The sequence below is a fragment of the Daphnia magna genome, linkage group LG8, assembly GCF_020631705.1.
Source record: "Daphnia magna isolate NIES linkage group LG8, ASM2063170v1.1, whole genome shotgun sequence".
Taxonomy (NCBI): domain Eukaryota; kingdom Metazoa; phylum Arthropoda; class Branchiopoda; order Diplostraca; family Daphniidae; genus Daphnia; species Daphnia magna.
In genome coordinates this window covers 10,536,937-10,556,006 of record NC_059189.1, presented here as the reverse complement: position 1 = coordinate 10,556,006, position 19,070 = coordinate 10,536,937, and the positions used below count along the sequence as shown (strand labels likewise).

The 19,070-nt window shown below is 39.0% G+C and overlaps 2 protein-coding genes and 1 long non-coding RNA gene across 3 annotated transcripts; 1 reads left to right on the top strand and 2 right to left on the bottom strand.

The window, feature by feature from the left end:
• Nucleotides 1-2,904: 2,904 nt before the first annotated feature.
• Nucleotides 2,905-9,889, top strand: LOC116929230 (alpha-aminoadipic semialdehyde synthase, mitochondrial). Its single transcript, XM_045178585.1, has 18 exons — nt 2,905-3,353; nt 3,461-3,644; nt 3,711-4,025; nt 4,093-4,245; nt 4,320-4,487; nt 4,562-4,747; nt 4,815-4,995; nt 5,068-5,167; nt 5,258-5,500; nt 5,563-5,693; nt 5,779-6,269; nt 6,390-6,831; nt 6,903-7,215; nt 7,914-8,228; nt 8,344-8,881; nt 8,947-9,086; nt 9,147-9,414; nt 9,473-9,889. Exons 2-18 carry the CDS (start codon nt 3,525-3,527, stop codon nt 9,527-9,529), a joined length of 4,161 nt encoding a protein of 1,386 aa, XP_045034520.1. The 5' UTR covers nt 2,905-3,353; nt 3,461-3,524; the 3' UTR covers nt 9,530-9,889.
• Nucleotides 9,890-9,963: 74 nt separating this feature from the next.
• Nucleotides 9,964-12,096, bottom strand: LOC123475624 (transcription factor YY2-like). Its single transcript, XM_045178584.1, has 9 exons — nt 11,976-12,096; nt 11,802-11,914; nt 11,675-11,734; nt 11,466-11,607; nt 10,856-11,404; nt 10,585-10,794; nt 10,440-10,526; nt 10,283-10,375; nt 9,964-10,210 (listed from the first exon to the last, which is right to left on the bottom strand). The coding sequence occupies exons 5-9, from the start codon at nt 11,324-11,326 to the stop codon at nt 10,154-10,156; spliced, it is 918 nt and encodes a 305-aa protein (XP_045034519.1). The 5' UTR covers nt 11,327-11,404; nt 11,466-11,607; nt 11,675-11,734; nt 11,802-11,914; nt 11,976-12,096; the 3' UTR covers nt 9,964-10,153.
• Nucleotides 12,097-15,908: 3,812 nt separating this feature from the next.
• Nucleotides 15,909-16,929, bottom strand: LOC123475257. The gene is made up of 3 exons (XR_006650115.1): nt 16,530-16,929; nt 16,302-16,466; nt 15,909-16,236 (listed from the first exon to the last, which is right to left on the bottom strand). It is a non-coding gene; the product is annotated as an uncharacterized LOC123475257 (long non-coding RNA).
• Between the last annotated feature and the right edge of the window lie 2,141 nt (nt 16,930-19,070).

The window sequence follows — 19,070 nt, the reverse complement described above, 5'->3', positions numbered from 1 at the left end:
GCTTTCTTGCATACGTGCTCTTTTCCTCCTTTTTTTTTTTAAGTTTGAAATTATTGTCTGTAGCAGAATACGCACATTCACCATGACTATATAGCTATCATCGGAAAGAAAGAAATAATAATAGCAGGTGTTTGCGAATGAATAGGTGCAACGTGTACAGAGGCGGGTCTTTGGACTCGTGGCGAATAGGAGGGTCGTTGAGCATATAACAGACTTGTTCTTCTTTTCTGTTTTGTTTCGCGCAGTCATTCATTGCGAAAAGAAGTTAGCCGACACACTTGACGTAGCAAATTGCATTAAATGATGATTTCGAATGGCAATCGTATAGTGGGGAAAAGAACAACACCATCTCTGTTCTGACGATGGAAGCTAAATGTAATAGGAGAAAACTAAAATGCCATTCCTGTCCGCACAACTAAACAACATTGAAGAGAGAGAGAGAGAGAGATAATATTTCCGAATTGTTTCAACATTGAAAACTGTTCTTTTTATTACATTATCTTGTGGAGGAAGATTATGCAAAACAGGTGCCGGGGACGTGAGAGAGAGTCAGATGTAGACAAGTGTTTGATGAAAAAAACACAACACACACACACACAAAAAAAGTGAAAGCTTCCAGCGAGAAATTACCTTTTCCTTTTTTGCCTTTCTATTTTCTTTTAAAGGATTTTCTTTTCTATTTACTCTTTGGCTTCGGAAAATAGAAATGAAAAAAATAAAATAAAAAAAGACACTTTTTCTTTCCACCATTATTTATGACTTGTGTTATACAACGTCACTCCAAAACTTGTTCTTTCATTCTGAAGAAAAAAACAAATTTGCTCTGTTATAGACTAGCTAATACGGTTCCCCCTCATTTGGGTATGAGAAATGTGTCTCGATTTTAGGTAGAAACTTCTGTGCGGAATACAAACGGGACAAGGTTGGGCTCATTCGTGGCTATTCCGATGAGCCACCGAAAACCTCTCATTCTATTCGCTTAAATATAACAGACTAGAGTAGATTAGCCTAGCGATTGGTCTAATTCAATCTACTCTCTCCCTCACTCCTTTTTATTTGATTTGATTTCATTTCATTTTTATCAAATAAATATTCAGGTATTCGACAACCTCAGCTGATATGTTACTAGGTGTGACGTAACGGCCAGGTGGGACGCACGTTGAACGCGCCCGTGTGTTCGCATGCAGACGCGTTGACACACGCGGAAACTCAAAGCAAATGCATATGCGTTCACGCCGTTGTGATGGGGACGACTGCTGCCCTTTTTTTTTTTTTTTCTCTCGAATCTTAAATTTCTTTCGATTGCGCACGTTTCTGACATTTCATTAGTTTTTTTTTTTGTTTTCAATAAAAAAATTGATGTGTCTGTTGATTGAAGTCGGAATGGATTCAGCGTACGGCCACGAAATGTCGGTCCTTGCAAGAACATCGCGGCCGGAATATCACGCGGAATATTACCATCAGCACGCGATTAATTCCATCTGATGGACGAATGGCAACGTGTGTGATTCGAATTTGTAAATTGTTGTTGTTGTTCTTTTTTTTGTTTTTTAAAGGCATTGCTAAATAAGAGCCAAAATTCGAGACGCCGTTGAAATACCTAACTAGATTTAATGGCAATTAAAACTATGCGTTGGCCAAGAAAAACAAACAGAGCGAGAAACAGAGAGGCAGAGAGAGAGGAAAAGGCGGTTAAAACTGATAAGTTAATTGTATCAAAGTGTATCACACAGTCACGCGGTCCTTCAGCGATCCTTGCAATCTGCAGTTGTTGCCTATAAACTTGGACGCGTTTAATAATCAGCACAGAAAAGAACGCAATTTCAGCGCGGAATAAGCTAAAGCGGCTTCCAAACGGCCGCAATCGAAGGGCTCCCCCCCCCCACCACCCTGGTTCTTTCCTTCAAGGCTGTGGCCTCATTTCCACGGCGAAATAAGGAGATGCAGAAAAATGAAAATAAAAGTTTTTCATTCGCTGGTAGAGATGCAGGAGCCTCGCATGTACTGTGTGCCCAACAATCAAGTTCAGCGTCCTGGGAGACTTATACGGCAGCCGATCGCCTCATTTGCATACCGCGTATACCAATAGACAAATTTATCACGCAAATTTGGATTTATACGAGAGACGCGCGCTTATTTGGCCATGAAAGAGGCAGCGACCGGAACAAGTGGGGCCAAACGGACGGATGTCCTTCGCTATTTTTTTGTTTTATGATTTTTTGTTTGGTTTGTCCCCCCATGTGCAGAACCAACGAGCATTGCAGTTTCAATTCTGGATTGGTTTTGTCACTCTCGTCGTTTAAAAAGGCACAACGGGATAAAAAAAAAAAAAATAATAAAAAAAATAAATTTAATTGGCCAGCAAGCGACGACCTTAAGAGATCAGTGCAAATATACGCGAAAGTGGGTTACGACGGGCCGTGTACCTCACGGGGACGAATATATTTCAGATGCGCCTGCGAATCGCATGGCCTTATTTTTATCAACCGGGCCGGTAAAAGAAAAGAAAAAAAAAAAAAGAAGTTGCAGTCGCCTTGTGGGCAAAAAACAACGCCCAGTCCAGCGAATACAAAAGCAGCATCAACAACAAAACCCAATCTATTCGGGTTCACCTTGGAAGAAGAAAAAAAAGAGAAGCTATCATCACCGAGAGGGGTGATTTGCTTACCTCTCTCCTGCCTTGAACTTCTTTTTTTTTTTTTTGCTTTCGCAAGATTTTGCTGACCAAAAGTAGAGAGCACTTATGCAATCTTTTCTTTTTGCATTTTTAAATCGATGATTTCTACATTTTTAAAGGGAAATTTTGCAAATGTCGAGGTATCCCATGCCATCTGTTGCAAGTTTGGTACTCTGCCAAGTAAAACAACTGATTAATAGATGTCTCTGCGTCTCCATCAACGAAACTTAATCTAACTTTTGAAACACCGGAAAAACTATAATTCAATTTGATATTCGACCTTTCCAAAACTTAAATATCTCATTCGAAATTCATGCAAAATGTAATAGGATAGTTTCTTCTGATAACGCAGCTGTTACCTCGCAGACAGGATCATATTTACGATGAGGTCAAGATTTTTGATCTTCATTAGTTACCACCTTCTTCAAGGACGTTTAATCATGCCTTTTTGAACGTTTACCGCCACTTTCTCTTTCAGTGAGGAATATCTCCGTACAACTGGTTAATGAAAATTTTCGTTCCTCGAAAATTGTATTCGTTTTTCATGGTTGCATATTCTTCAACCCCTACTGGTCATTAAATCAATTGCTCTGTTTACAAGGCTGCTTGCCAAGAGGGACATCTATAATTAACTTTAGCCAGCCCACAAACACTACAGCCACATTATTGTCTGCAGGTATTTACTTTTTTTTAATTTTTTTTAGTGTGTTTCAAGCTTTCCACACTGGGACCACGTTGCCAACATCATCCTCCTTAACTGGTTGCTCTTTTGTTGTTTGCAAGGACAATCTTGCCTATTCTGTTGGACGTTCCTTGACCAACATATTGCGACAATTCCAAGAGCACAATGCTCGTATTGCTGCTAAACAGATCTTCTCTTGAGGCTTCTCATCGTTTCCATAATCTCCTAAGGAATGGAGGCTCAAGAGCCATTGCTTCCAGGTCTTATGCTGATGTCAGGGGAAAGGTATTTACAATAGAATATAATGCAAGCCATTTACAACCTAATGAGGATGCTTTGGGGATACTGCAGATCTTGGCCATCAGGAGAGAGGATCAATCTGTCTGGGAACGCAGGGCACCCCTGTCACCAACCAATGTTCGCAAACTAGTCAGGGCAGGAGTGAAGGTTCTCGTTCAACCTTCCAACAGAAGAGCTTATCCCATGCAAGCCTATGCAAATGCAGGGGCGATTATTCAAGAAGATATCGGCGAAGCACCCGTCATAGTCGGTGTCAAGCAAATACCCATCGACTTTCTGTTACCCAATAAAACCTACTGTTTCTTCTCGCATACAATCAAGGCTCAGGAGGCCAACATGCCCTTACTGGACGCAATGTTAGAGAAGGTAGTGTATTCATATTTGCCTAGCAGCTTTCGATTCCTCAATTCATCTCCCGTTGTCTGTCATACAGAACATCCGACTGGTCGACTACGAGAAAATGATGGATGAAAACGGCCAGAGAGTAGTCGCCTTTGGTAAATATGCTGGCGTGGCAGGCATGATCAATATTCTTCATGGTCTAGGTCTACGACTCTTAGCCCTCGGCCACCACACCCCGTTCATGGTGTGAATAGCATTTCAGACACGTTTTCCTTTTGAAGCTACTTCCAGCGCTTATTTCTGTTTCTTTCTCATTAGCATATTGGGCCAGCGCACAATTATCGTAATTCTGGCATGGCTCGTCAAGCCGTTCGTGATTCTGGGTTCGAAGTCGCCATAGGCATGATGCCCAAATCGATTGGACCGCTCACCTTTGTATTCACGGGATCGGGCAATGTTTCACAAGGTGCACAAGAAATATTTCAAGTAAGATTTCTTTTCGCCATTTTCACGATCCACTTGATTTCGTAATTTTGTGTTTGTTGTATAAACGTTTTCAGGATTTGCCACATGAATACGTTCCTCCAGACATGTTACAAAAAGTGGCAGATCATGGCGCCACGAATAAAATTTACGCGTGCGAAGTCGGCAGACGCGACCATCTCATCCGCATTAAAGGCGGTCCATTTGATGCCAAGGAGTACGATGAACACCCAAGTCGCTACATCTCCATCTTTAGCAAAAAGGTATATCAATGCTACTCCTTCAATCAATCATGACCAGCCGCCGTTTTTCTAATTGTTTTCCATATAGATTGCTCCCTACGCCTCGGTAATCATCAACGGAATTTACTGGGCGCCCAACTCGCCGAAGCTCATCACGATTCCCGATGCCAAAGTACTTATCCGTTCATCTCAGAGTCATCTACCGTGGGTGCAGACATCGTTAGGCTCACCACCTTTGCCGCACCGTCTGCTTGCCATTTGCGATATTAGTAAAGCTCAACGTTTATGCTTGCGAAACGTCTGAAATCAGTTGACTCATGTCGATTTTATTTACAAACAAGGCGCTGATCCTGGAGGTTCGATTGAATTCATGAACGAGTGTACGACAATCGATAATCCGTTTTGTCTCTACGATGCCGAACAGCATAAGGACACTAAGAGGTGCAGTTCTATAATTCGACAATTGCTTCTTTAACCTAGTTAGCCCATTTTTTTAATAAATTATAATTTTGTTTTTGAATCTTTCCGAAGCTTTAAAGGTCCTGGAATTTTAGTCTGTTCCATCGACAACATGCCAACACAATTGCCACGTGAAGCTACCGACTTTTTCGGTGATTTGCTCTTACCGCACATCTTTGATGTCTTGCAATCGGATGCGACGCGACCGTTCGAAGATCACAAGTTCACTAACATCATTGAGGGTGCAGTCATCACCAGCAACGGCAAACTTACCAAGAACTTTGAGTACATTCAAGATCTGAGGAACCAACGCGCGTATGTTCTGTGTACCTTGCTAATTCCATTGACGTTTGACCAATCTCTATTCTTTTGCGAAGACGAACAAAGCATCGCATCGTCGGCGATTACGACGCCCAAACTAAGCGGGTTCTTCTGTTGGGAGCCGGCTATGTCTCCGCTCCCGTTGTCGAGTACTTGACCCGATCCAACGACGTTGCCGTTTATGTTGGTGAGAGCCAAAGTCTTTTTTTGTTTGTTTTTGTTTTGCGACTCAGTTTTGTTTTTCAACTAAATTTGTCATCATCTGGAAACAGCATCGGCGTTGAGAGATGAGGCAGACATTCTGGCCCGTCGTTTCCCTCGAACCGAACCCGTCCTGTTAAACGTTGAGGAGCGTCCAGATTTGCTGAAAGAGTTTATTGGCAAAGCGGACGTGGTTGTTTCGCTGTTGCCCTACGCTTTGCATCCTCTTGTGGCCGAGCAGTGCATCGCTTCCAAGACAAACATGGTGACCGCGAGCTATCTTTCGCCGGCCATGAAAGAATTACACCAGAGCGCCGTCGATGCCGGTGTGTCTATTGTTAATGAAGTTGGTCTTGATCCTGGCATTGATCACTTGCTGGCCATGGAGTGTTTCGAAGAAGTTCATCAGGGCGGTGGCAAAGTCAAATCTTTCGTCTCGTATTGTGGTGGCCTTCCGGCTCCTGAATGCTCAGACAATCCTCTTCGCTATCGTTTCTCCTGGAGTCCTCGTGGCGCTCTTCTCAACACTGTTTCCAGCGGTCGTTTCCTCAAGGACGGCAAGGTCTGATTCTTCCCTTTTCACTATTATTATTGTTATTGTCATTGTTATTATTATTATTAGTTAGTAGTAGTAGTTTTAAATCGGCCAGTTAGCAAAATCACGTGATTGTATTCCTTACAGGTTGTGGAAATTCCTGCAGGTGGGGCACTGTTGGAAAAGGCGGAAAAACTGGACTTTTTGCCTGGTTTTGCATTCGAAGGTTTCGCTAATCGCGATTCACTAGACTACATCGACCACTATGGAATTCCGGAAGCTCGTACTGTTTTTAGAGGCACCATCCGCTATAGCGGCTATTCGGACCACGTTCTAGGTCTTATCCAGCTTGGCCTCATCAGTCAAGAGCCCCACCCATGTCTGCATGTTGGTGGCCCCGATATCACTTGGAGGCAGTTCATGTGCAATCTTTTGGGTATCACCGATTACAACATCTTTTACGACAACCTCAAGAATCAATTGTTTGAGCGTACCGGCCGTAATGCCAGCCGTGTTAAGGCAATGGAAGACTTAGGCTTGCTCTCCGAAGAATTGGTGATCAAATACGGCAATCCCATCGATACGATTAGTAAGTGAAGTCGATTGTCTACGATGGCTGCGAGAGCTCTGGTGTGATAACAATCATTTTCATTCAATTAGGCCAATATTTGGCAAAGCGACTGGCGCTGGGACCGTCAGATCGTGATCTCGTGGTTCTCCGCCACGAAATTGATATTCTGTGGCCAGATCAGCGTCACGAATTGCGTGGCATTAATTTGGTGTGTTACGGACAATCTAGCAGCGCTGGCTACTCAGCCATGGCTCGTACCGTCGGTTACCCAGCGGCCATCGCCACCAAAATGGTGCTGGATGGCGAGATTCAACGCAAGGGCATGATCTTGCCCTTCATCCAGGATATTTACAGACCCATGCTGAAACGTCTCAAGGCCGAGGGCATTGTCGCCGAAGAAAAGTCCATTTGGATTTGAATCTCTCGCCAATCTTTTGGTTACAAACTCATTCTCTAGGAGCGTTAAATACTCATGCGATTAGGCTAAATTTATTTCATTAAAATCCCATGCGGAAGCTTACTGTTGTTACAAGAAAAACATTTTTAGGATGGAGCAAACGCTTTACTTAGTTCTCATTAACCCAGGGTCCCAGGCTCCCAGCCAACGAAACAGAATTGATATTAAAATTGAATTGATATTACATATCAATCGATTGGTATTAAGGTTGTGCTTCTTTAAGTTCATATTTTTTATTCAATAAATGTGATGAGAATAGTTTATAGGTTAAATGCTGTCTAACAGCACAAATTTGTTAGGAATGACTGCTGAATCTCGAAAGTTTTTCTTTGACTGACTTAAGGATCAGAATCCAAAACTCATTAGAATATTTTACTTTTGTTGTTCTTTAATTCAATTTCAGTGATGCGTTTCTCAATAGGAAACATTGTTCAGCTCAATTACGTCTAAAATAAACTGCTGTGGGAAAAAGATATTGTGCTTTATTTATTTATTATTTTCTTTTATTCCTTGGGTTTTAAATTGAAAGTTGTAATACTTGGCAATGGCAACGACGAATCAGTAGCAGACGAAAAATGTCCGTCATTCAACGTGCAAGATTTGTTTCTTTGGATGGGAAAGTTTTTTCGCTTATTTTCAAAAGATTTAGTTCAGTTTTTCCAAAAGAACCAATTGTTATTGAAATAAAAAATGAGCCATTCCCCGTTAAAATTGATACGAAGACTATAGAACATTTGGAGCGATTATCGTTGGTTGATTTCGCGAATCGCGAGGGCATTAAACGACTAGAAGACGCTATTCAGTTTGCGAACCGAATCCATTCAGTGGATACGACCAACGTGAAACCCTTAATAAATGTTTTAAGTGATGAATATACTCAACCGGTGAGAGAGGATTGTGTGACGGAGGGTAATGCCAGAGAAGAAATTCTGTCAAATGCCGCCGTGACAGAAGAAGAATATTTCTTTGCTCCGCCAGGGAACATTGCCCTTCCAGATAAAGACTGCTCCTACAAAAACTCAACATGAACTTTAAAAAATAGTAGATCACTGTGTAAAACACAAGTTTCTGAGCCCAAATCTCAGCCAGCTCTCATTTCTTGGTGATGCTTTGCAGCGGAGAATTGAACAAGAGTGGTATACAAGCAATGTGATTCAAAACACTAACTGCCTGTTTATTAACAACAGTTCAATAACCCAAATCAATGTGGAACTTGTGCAGTTACTCGTGAATGCCCAGACTCTAATGGGCTCTGATAGTTCTATTAGTCTAGCTAGTGTAACGTCTGGAAGAAAACCCACCAAACAAATGAAAGACTTAACTACTGTGTCGGATTTGATGGAGGCCCTCCCAAAAACCCAATTGAATCTTTGTTTTCTTACGCCACCTGCCCGGATGATCGATGAGTTCATTCATCTTCAAAAAATAAGACGCCGATGGTGGAAATCGTATCTTCAACAACCCGTCCTTCTCAACGCTACCAGCGTCGCCGTAAACGATGAGAATGATCCATTTTTGGAACAGAAGATTGAGTTTGGTTCTTCAGCTTTAGGATCCCAACCCATTGAAGTGTTGAAACTTTACAAGCCTGAAATCTTTGATCATTTGCAGGTTACTTAAATTGTTTAAATATTTTCTTCTTTTCATGCCTATTTTCATATGCATTTATTTAACAGTTAAGCGATGACATTAAAAAGTCGCTGTTGGTTAAATTCCAGCGGAAATCCTCTTGGCCTTCTCTAATCACGTCCCAGGTTGAATTGGAGTTGGCTGTTTTTTTCTTTCTTATGGACGCCTTCTTCATCAGAAATAAGGCGTAATTGTTACGTTGCAAACAATTTTATTAGTTAACTCATCCATTCTGGTTCTGCAATAGATCTGTACTTTCCCTTCATAAGTCCCTGGCGCCGTATGCGGTGGGTGTTGTGGTTGAAGGCTCTCCTACCCGAGTTGTTCAACTAGAGGACCTTCGCCGCTTAATGAGTCTGGAATTCAAACAGTCTAAAATTCCAGTGTTACCACTAAGCGCACCGTGGACAATAGCCCAATGCGATGCTAGAGGATTGAATTATTTAATATTTCTATCTGATTCAACTCTAGAGCAGGGAATTTGCGGTCTTCGTAGCAGAGACACTTCGCTACAGGTAACTGGAGATGCACCCAAATCTAAGAATTTATCTTGATCCTTCATTCATTTTACAGGAGCAAGTGCATGTAAGCGACGTAGTGGAACGGCTGAAAAAGTTCCTCGTTAAGTAGTCATTTCTTAATTTGTGTCGGATTGTCATTAAAAAAAATTGAGTCACAAACAATCGCTGAGCCATTGGGATCCTACCCGCCAAATTTGTTTCCCTATTGTTTTATTTATGGAGCTGTGGTGTTCACCTACTTTTTGTGTACTGTTCGGGCCATGACAACATGAAACTAATGTTTCTTATGATGAAATGTCCTGGAAAAGAGACAAAAGTAATAGGCGCTACTCAAGTTGGTCTTTTCCGAAAGGATTCCAGGTGACAATGGATTCGTGAAAACTCAATAATCAAACGTTTAGTACTAACGAGAATCTTCTCCATCGTGTTAAACCGATATCCTCGTTAATAAGATGGAAACCATACTCTATGCCAGCAGAATTTTATTTTACTACAATACCCTATCTGCCAAGCAACCTGAGTTGTTTCAAGATTAAACACCAGTTAACGAGAACAAACAAAAATTGGCAATTTATTTGTGCAAGCGTTCTGAGTGGAAACGTCTTAGCCCCGTTAGACGCGTTACAAAAAGAGGGGGGGAGAGAAATGGCACAAAAATCATAAAGTAAAATAACTTGAATCCCAAAAAGGCACGTCCGGAAAAAATTTGTTTCTTACGGTGACCGGAGGATGGCTAGCTGTGGTGTATTTTCTGCTTATGGCGATCAAGGTTTCTGGTGTTTGCCAATTTCTACAGTTGGGAGGTAAGAAGTTTCGAAAAAATTAATAACGGCCGCATGATCAATCTTCACGAAATATTTACCTTATGACAGATGTCACATGTGAGGCGATTTGGCTTATCCTCCTTGTGTTTTTTACTTGTGTGTTTTCTGAGATTCGAAATATCACATGCCCGCTTAACAGGCGGAATGTATCAACATTATAATCATTAAAATATTATGTAACAGGTAAATTATTACGTATTCACAAAACGGACATTTCTTCCAAGTAAGCGGATCAGTGTGAATCAACTTATGGCGAGCTACTGCGTTCTTTGAAGAGAATATCTGTAAAGGTGAATTCAAATTATCTGGGAGCGAAAATTGATTTTTTAAATATAAGTACCTTGTCACAAACATTACATTGACAGACACCTGCACTTCCATTTGTTTCACCTTTCGACTGTAGGTATTTTGGCTGTTTTGGATTGGATTTATCGAGGCCGATGGCGAACTTTGGATAGTACCGACTTTCTTTAGGTCGGTGCAATCTTGCCCATTCAAATTCTGCATACAACTGGCATTTTCCATCGACATGAACAACTCCTGTGAAATTCTGCCGAAAATTTGCATATGCACTTCTGGAATTACAAAATGTATTAAAGTACATGAACAACCTTGCAATCCGGGTAATGGTTTGGCGGATCGCACGGTCTATCACAATAATCATTATCGGTGTCATTCTCATTGAAGCCATCATCGTTGGACACACTGTCCTTTGAGACTGTGTCGTTGGAAACACTGTCCTTTGAGACTGTGTCGTTGGAAACACTGTCGCTGGAGATACCATTGTTGGAGATACCATCGTTGGAGATACCGTCGTTGGAGATACCGTCGTTGGAGATACCGTCGTTGGAGATACCGTCGTTGGGGACACTGTTGCTGGATACACTGTGTTGGGAGACGTTATCCTTTGAGAAGTTACCACTGGCGACGTTGGTGTTTGACGTGTTATTGCTGAATCCACTATCATTGGGTAAGTCATCATTGGAGAATTCAGCAGTAGAATATTCGCTTTCGGTACTGGAAAATGATGAAATTCGTTTTTTTGCGGTTGCGGGCGTTATAGATATAGGTTCGTATGACATTTACGACTTCTTTCAACGACAATTTAACAGCGTTTCTTCTAGCCCTCTTTATCTTGGTAAAATGTGCAGATGTAATTTCTGTCAAAATATAGATATCACGGTATCATAAAAAAAATTTTCGAAGGTAATTTTAAAATACCATAGAGTCGCTTAAATTGGCCTTTCGTAACGTGTTCGGGCATACGATTATCGAAGTATCCATTTGGGAATGAAGCTTGTACCAGGCTACCAATAAAACGAACACATGAAGAATTTTTTGCCCTGATGTCTTGCAGCTGGCTCTAAAATGTTATATGTAACTATTATGTATGCACTTGCAGTTGTATGAGAAATTAGGAATTTCAGTACTTCACTTAAAGGGATAAGTCCGATATCATCAAGCTGATCACAATGTGGAGAACTGTCAACCTAAATATTACAATAATTTTCAACCAAGTATTCGTAGGACTGAATAATAAACTTATCTTGGACTTACCTCTTGAAGGGGTAAAGATCTTCTTACCCTTCGAGCCCTAAGTCGTATCCAGAGTAGTTTGTTTTTACGGAGCAGCTCATCATGCTGAGCTAGTTTTTTATCATGGGCATTAACTTTAAGGAGATAAAGTTTTTTATTATTGATATTGGTAAGACTAAGTTACAGAGAACGAACCTCTTGATATTACGTTGTCAACCCTCTCATTCAAGACTTCAATTTCCTCCAGCAGATCTATTTCCCTTGCTAAATAGTTTTCTACCATTTTAAAAGGTAAAATCTATTTTCCCCCGGCAGCCGTTGGGCGCTAGTGTCAAAATTGTCTATTTCCCCCTGGCAGCAAAAAGGGCACTGTGCCCTTTGCGAAGCCTGTGCTGCACAGACAGACGAATTAAATGTGTATTTAAACCTAATCTGTATTACTTAAAATCCTAATCAAATGTATTTTAACTGTTAAGAAACACAAAGAAATTTAACTCATAGTTGTTATCTTATGTACTGGGTACTGCTTTTTATCGAAATTAAAATATTGTCACGTACAAGAAAACGTCTATTAGCTATTTGGAGTCGGGGGTGGTTCGCCCCCTCAACCCTCGATAGGTTAAGGAATAAGGGGAAAACTTAAACGTAGTTAAGTCGTAGTTAAGTCGTATAGTCCTAGCTATGGCAAGTTTTTCGTGCCAAAAGGCTCCCCTGCACCCTACAAGCAAAAACCTCAACCTCGGATGCTAGTCGTCACCCCCACCTCAACCTCGGATGCTAGTCGTCACCCCCCACCTCAACCTCGGATGCTATTCGTCACCCCCGCTATACTATGGCGTTATCGAAAACACTATATTGCCCCGCTATTTTGAAAATTACCCGTCAGATTTATGCTGCCACCTGGCGGCGAATCACAGAAGCTCTGTCATGGAGCTACTAGATAGGAATTTGAAAACTCGCCAGGGCCACTAGAGCCACTTGTGTTTGGCTCCGAAAATTATTTGTCTGTCTCCGCCTCAGTACGCTTTGAAACTATTGAAAGGTACGCAGAACAGTCCGTACGTTTTTGAACGTTTTATTTTAATTCACGATCCCAACAAACTATAGGCAGTTTTTACCATGTCGCAGAGTGAGATTCTAACAGTGAAATTAATTTATGGTTTTTAACATTTAAATGAAAAACTATAAGACCAATAGAAAAATAAACCTGATTTCCATGATTTTCATTCCCACTTTTGTCAAAATCGGCCAAAAACGACATCTCTTGAAATTCTCTAAAAATCACACGGCATAATCAAAATTAAACGCTGATTTCAATTTAGTAATTGGTTTTCTCGTTAAACTAGCCATTTAAAAAATGATCGGAAACAGTTCTGTTAGCGCAACAACTTAATTTATTGTTTTTAACATTTAAATGAAAAACTAAAAGACCAATAGAAAAATAAACCTAATTTCTATGATTTTCATTCAATTCTGAATCGAAATCATGTATTTTAAGCAAAATTTGAAATTTGGCCAAAAATGAAAAAGTGGGAAGGGTATAGCCTTCCCACTTTTGTCAAAATCGGCCAAAAACGACATCTCTTGAAATTCTCCAAAAATCACACTGCATAATCGAAATTGAACGCTGATTTCGATTTAGTTATTGGTTTTCTCGTTAAACAAGCCGTTTTGAAAAATTGACGAAAACAGTGCTGTTAGCGCACCAACTTAATTTATGGTTTTTAACATTTAAATGAAAAACTATAAGTCCAATAAAAAAATAAACCTGTTTTCCGTGATTTTCATTCAACTCTGAGTCTAAATCATGTATTTTAAGCAAAATTTGAAGTTTGGAAAAAAATGAAAAAGTGGTAAGGGTATTGCCTTCCCACTTTTGTCAAAATCGGCCAAAAACGACATCTCTTGAAATTCTCTAAAAATCACACGGCATAATCAAAATTAAACGCTGATTTCAATTTAGTAATTGGTTTTCTCGTTAAACTAGCCATTTAAAAAATGATCGGAAACAGTTCTGTTAGCGCAACAACTTAATTTATTGTTTTTAACATTTAAATGAAAAACTAAAAGACCAATAGAAAAATAAACCTAATTTCTATGATTTTCATTCAATTCTGAATCGAAATCATGTATTTTAAGCAAAATTTGAAATTTGGCCAAAAATGAAAAAGTGGGAAGGGTATAGCCTTCCCACTTTTGTCAAAATCGGCCAAAAACGACATCTCTTGAAATTCTCCAAAAATAACACTGCATAATCGAAATTGAACGCTGATTTCGATTTAGTCATTGGTTTTCTCGTTAAACTAGCCGTTTTAAAAATTATTGAAAACAGTGCTAAAAGCGCACCAACTTTATTTATTGTTTTTAACGTTGAAATAAAAAACTATAAGACCAATAGAAAAATAAACCTGATTTCCGTGATTTTCATTCAATTCTGAATCGAAATCATGTATTTTAAGCAAAATTTAAAGTTTGGCAAAAAATGAAAAAGTGGGAAGGGCCTGTCAAATCTTGTGAGATTTAATGTCGGAGACTGCCGACTCAGGGTAAGTATCTCTAAGTGTATTTTATATTTTCTAGGCCTAACACCGTAGTGTTAGCGTATGTTTTTGGTTCGTCTATTTTTTAGGCCTAGCACCGAAGTGCCAGCGTATGAATTTGTTTATTCTCTGGCCTAACACCTTGATGGTGTCAGCGTATGAATCTGTATGTATATATTTTTTGGCCTAACACCGTTCTAGGGTGCCAGCGTATAGAGAGAAGAATTTGCCGTAAAGAACGGAAGACGATGGCGGGTTATGGCCGCGACACAAACAGCGATAACTGAAGGATACAAGAAAAGATGAGAATATTAATTTTATAAATTACTAATGGCTTGGTTTTCATCTGAGGTGCGGATGACTGGATAATTCCGGCTAGATGTTCGGTGGCGGCCTGAGGAACGGTAGCAAGGCGCAAATTCGGCGGCAATGGCAGCAAAGGTAGCACAGGCAACAAAGGCGGCAAAGGCAGACGGCGAACAGCAAGTAAAGCGAAACAAGTAATGGATTTTAAACAGTGATATTATCAATGAATAGACCAGGCGGGAAATCGGTGGAAAATTTTTTTGTATTAATTAGGCCTATTACAGCCCCTTTTATAGAGGAGAGTGGGGGCAATTGAGACACAGGGCAATTGAAACAAAAATTGTTTCTCTCGCCGTATAAGAGAAATTTTCTTGAAAAAATTATGGTTAATAGAATGAGGGGGTTTACAAGTTTAGAAAAATTTACGAGTTTTTTTATTTAAAACTTTTTAAGATATCTCGAAAAAACTGTTTTTTGTTCTCCGTCTGTTAAATTTGCGTTTTCAATTTTTTTGTTTTAACCCCTAAAACGCTACGTTTTAGTAATAAAATTAGTTTCAGATGATTTGAAATTCATTTTTCTACAATTTAATGTCATTTAATTTTTCCCTGCACTCTTAAATAATTTAAAATAATTAAATGTAACGATGACCCTATTGCAGGGCAATTGAAACACTTTGTTTATATTCCCTGTCTGCGAGTGGTTGCATTTTTTTTGCAAGTATTTGACGTAATTCATTTAAACAAATGTAAATCATCATGTTAACACAACTATAATACTTGTATTCGCTGTTTGGGATTTATTTTAAAAAGCATGTTGCTTAATGGTTTTTTTTTAAATTTAATTATTTAAATATTTTAAACTAAATTACGATATACCATAGACCAGTTTCGGATGCTGCGTTGCAAAATATTTAAAAATCGAGGGGGGTTTAGATTGCAGGGGGAGATAGGAAAAAAGGGGGTTCTGATTTATTTACCCAGTAATACTTATCCAATTCAGGAAATGTTTTAGAATACTACACTTTAAGACATTCTGCGTCTTCTCCAGTCATTTTAAATAATCAATCATCCCTAGTTTATCCATGAAAATTAATTCAAGTAAAAGGCTAGGTATGCTGTTTAGTATTTTTTGCTTTTTTAGTAGTGGTTATCATAGCTGTCAAGTGTCAGTCCTGTCACAGGCTTAATATTACTCTGTGTTGCGAACTGTGAATTTACTTGTGCCAATTTTAGAAATGGTTAAGATATGTGCTATTGTGGGTTGCATAAACAAAGCTGGAAACGGAGTATCTTTCTTTTGTATTCCAAAAGTAATACAGAAAGACACAGAATCAGAACAACAATTACAGAAGAAAAGACGTTCGTTGTGGATCAAGCAACTAAAGAATCGACACCCAGTGACTTATTACTTCATCAACTGGTTCATTTTTGGAATGAGTGTTGGCTGTTTCAAGATCCATATGATCACCATATTCCGCAGTCTGTTCTTCAGGGTTTTAATAAATAATTAAAAATACATTATTTTAAGAACCGTAAAACTCTCATGGTTATGTTACTAGCAATACTGCAGATATAGTTGCTGATGAATCTTCGAAATAGCTAGCCAAGCTATAACAACAAGCAAATAAATCAATCATAATAAAGCAAATAAGCTGTAACAACAATTTTCTCACTGTGTGTCGATGACTGTTGATCTTTACTTTCCACTTGCTTCCTGTTGCATTTTCTTAAATGACATTGCAATTTATTTTTTGCATCTTCTTTACTTGTTATTATATCAGCATTACACTTCACTTTGGGGACCCAATCAGGGTGAGACTCATCTTGGTTAGGAGTCCCTGCAACGCCAAATAACAACATTAAACATATGTTAAATTGTTGTATATGAATTCTTTACTAACCAGTAATAAAATGTTCATTACAAACCCTAGTATCACTGTGATCAGTTATGGAAATGCTATTCTATAGTTGCTTGATCCACAACGAACGTCTTTTCTTCTGTAATTGTTGTTCTGATTCTGTGTCTTTCTGTATTACTTTTGGAATACAAAAGAAATATACTCCATTTCCAGCTTTGTTTATGCACCCCACAATAGCACATATCTTAACCATTTCTAAAATTGGCACAAGTAAATTCACAGTTCGCAACACAGAGTAATATTAAGCCTGTGACAGGACTGACACTTGACAGCTATGATAACCACTACTAAAAAAGCAAAAAATACTAAACAGCATACCTAGCCTTTTACTTGAATTAATTTTCATGGATAAACTAGGGATGATTAATTATTTAAAATGACTGGAGAAGACGCAGAATGTCTTAAAGTGTAGTATTCTAAAACATTTCCTGAATTGGATAAGTATTACTGGGTAAATAAATCAAAACCCCCTTTTTTCCTATCTCCCCCTGCAATCGAAACCCCCTCGATTTTTAAAAATTTTGCAACGCAGCATCCGAAACTGGTCTATAAGCATATTTTAAAAATCTGTATATCGCATTGTACCTAATGGTAAAATTTGATCACACTAGCAGTTGTGGCTGCTGACATATCGTGATTTTCATTTTATGTGGGTATGAAGAAGCTTCCTTATGGGAAAACCCACGTTGCGATTGCGTCGACACACCGTTTCAATTGCCCTGCTACCATGGCAATTGAAACACTCGAAGCGACCTCAGTTTTTTACAATTTACTACTATTAAAATTAATCTTTTCTCATAAAAAAAAATATCGTTTAGTAGCTGAGATAATAGGCTAGAATTCTATATAGTTTTTATATTAAACTTTTTAGTTTTTTTTTCAAGAAATACAAAAAACCAAAAAGTGTATCAATTGCCCCCACTCTCCCCTACCGTTTACAAAAACAACGTTGACAAAGAAATAATTACGCGTAACAATAATTTTGGCGCTTGCGTAGATGTCGTCTCGAACTTCTATTCTTCTTTCCGCGCGTGACCTTGTGAGGTGAACGAACCCGGTTGCTATGGAAACGAATTAACTGGTTAACCTTGTTACCATGGTGATGAAGTAACCAGTTAATCATAGTTGCTGATCTCGATTGTTTGTGAATAATTACTGGTGGCGCTATCTCATGACGGGTTCTACGATAATTCTAGTTAAATGATCTCGCACTAGATGGCACTGTGTTAGTCTTATGTGGCGCCATCTAGTGGTCATTTTCAGCACCAGCCACAGTTTGCAACAGGATCTTTGTGGCGCCATCTAGCGCTGGATTTCTGAACCAGATACCTAGTTCTTGGTGGCGCCATCTAGCGATGTTTCCATGAACCACGTGTTGTCTTACTAAGTTCCCTGTGGCGCCATCTGGTGGCGAGTATTCGAACTAGATTACATATAACCATATCCAAGTGGCGCCATCTTGTGATACTTTTTCTTACTATTCTAGTTTCATATTTTGAACCGGACATTGTCATATGTCCATATAAGAGCAGCTCATTTGTTCCTTGTCTCACATTAATCTTCTTCGGTCTTTGTTCTTTTGTTACGCCGGTCTTCGTCATGTTTTCTCCGTTTAGATTCTCTTTTAAATTGTCGGTCTCTGAACCATCAGGTTCGGGTTCTGGAATTTCTAACATAGCCTTCCCATTTTTGTCAAAATCGGCCAAAAATGACAGCTCTAGAAATTCTCCAAAAATCACACGGCATAATAGAAATTAAACGCTGATTTTTATTTAGTCATTGGTTTTCTCGTTAAACTAGCCGTTTTAAAAATTAACGAAAAAAGTGCTGTTAATGCCCCAACTTAATTTATGGCTTTTAACTTTAAAATAAAAAACTATAATACCAATAGAAAAATAAACCTAATTTCTATGATTTTCATTCAATTCTGAATCGAAATCATGTATTTTAAGCAAAATTTGAAATTTGGCAAAAAATGAAAAAGTGGGAAGGGTACAGCCTTCCCACTTTTGTCAAAATCGGCCAAAAAGGACATCTCTTGAAATTCCCCAAAAATCACACTGCATAATTGAAATTAAACGCTGATTTCGATTTAGTCATTGGTTTTCTCGTTAAACAAGCCGTTTTGAAAAATTGACGAAAACAGTGCTGTTAGCGCACCAACTTAATTTATGGTTTTTAACATTTAAATAAAAAACTATAAGACCAATAGAAAAATAAACCTGATTTCCGTGATTTTTATTCAATTCTGAGTCTAAATCATGTATTTTAAGCAAAATTTGAAGTTTGGCAAAAAATGAAAAAGTGGGAAGGGTATTGCCTTCCCGCTTTTGTCAAAATCGGCCAAAAACGACATATCTTGAAATTCTCTAAAAATCACACGGCATAATCAAAATTAAACGCTGATTTCGATTTAGTAATTGATTTTCTCGTTAAACTAGCCATTTAAAAAATGATCGGAAACAGTTCTGTTAGCGCAACAACTTAATTTATTGTTTTTAACATTTAAATGAAAAACTAAAA

Excerpts from the sequence above, each read along its gene's own strand:
- LOC116929230 (XM_045178585.1), top strand. The coding sequence starts at position 3,525 with ATGCTCGTATTGCTGCTAAACAGATCTTCTCTTGAGGCTTCTCATCGT. Across the intron at positions 4,996-5,067 it reads GCTTGCCATTTGCGATATTA|GCGCTGATCCTGGAGGTTCG; the intron begins GTAAAGCTCAAC and ends TTTACAAACAAG. Across the intron at positions 7,216-7,913 it reads GGCATTGTCGCCGAAGAAAA|ATTTAGTTCAGTTTTTCCAA; the intron begins GTCCATTTGGAT and ends TATTTTCAAAAG.
- LOC123475624 (XM_045178584.1), bottom strand. The coding sequence starts at position 11,326 with ATGTCATACGAACCTATATCTATAACGCCCGCAACCGCAAAAAAACGA. Across the intron at positions 10,527-10,584 it reads AATGTAATGTTTGTGACAAG|ATATTCTCTTCAAAGAACGC; the intron begins GTACTTATATTT and ends TCACCTTTACAG. Across the intron at positions 10,211-10,282 it reads CATGTGACATCTGTCATAAG|AAATTGGCAAACACCAGAAA; the intron begins GTAAATATTTCG and ends TCCCAACTGTAG.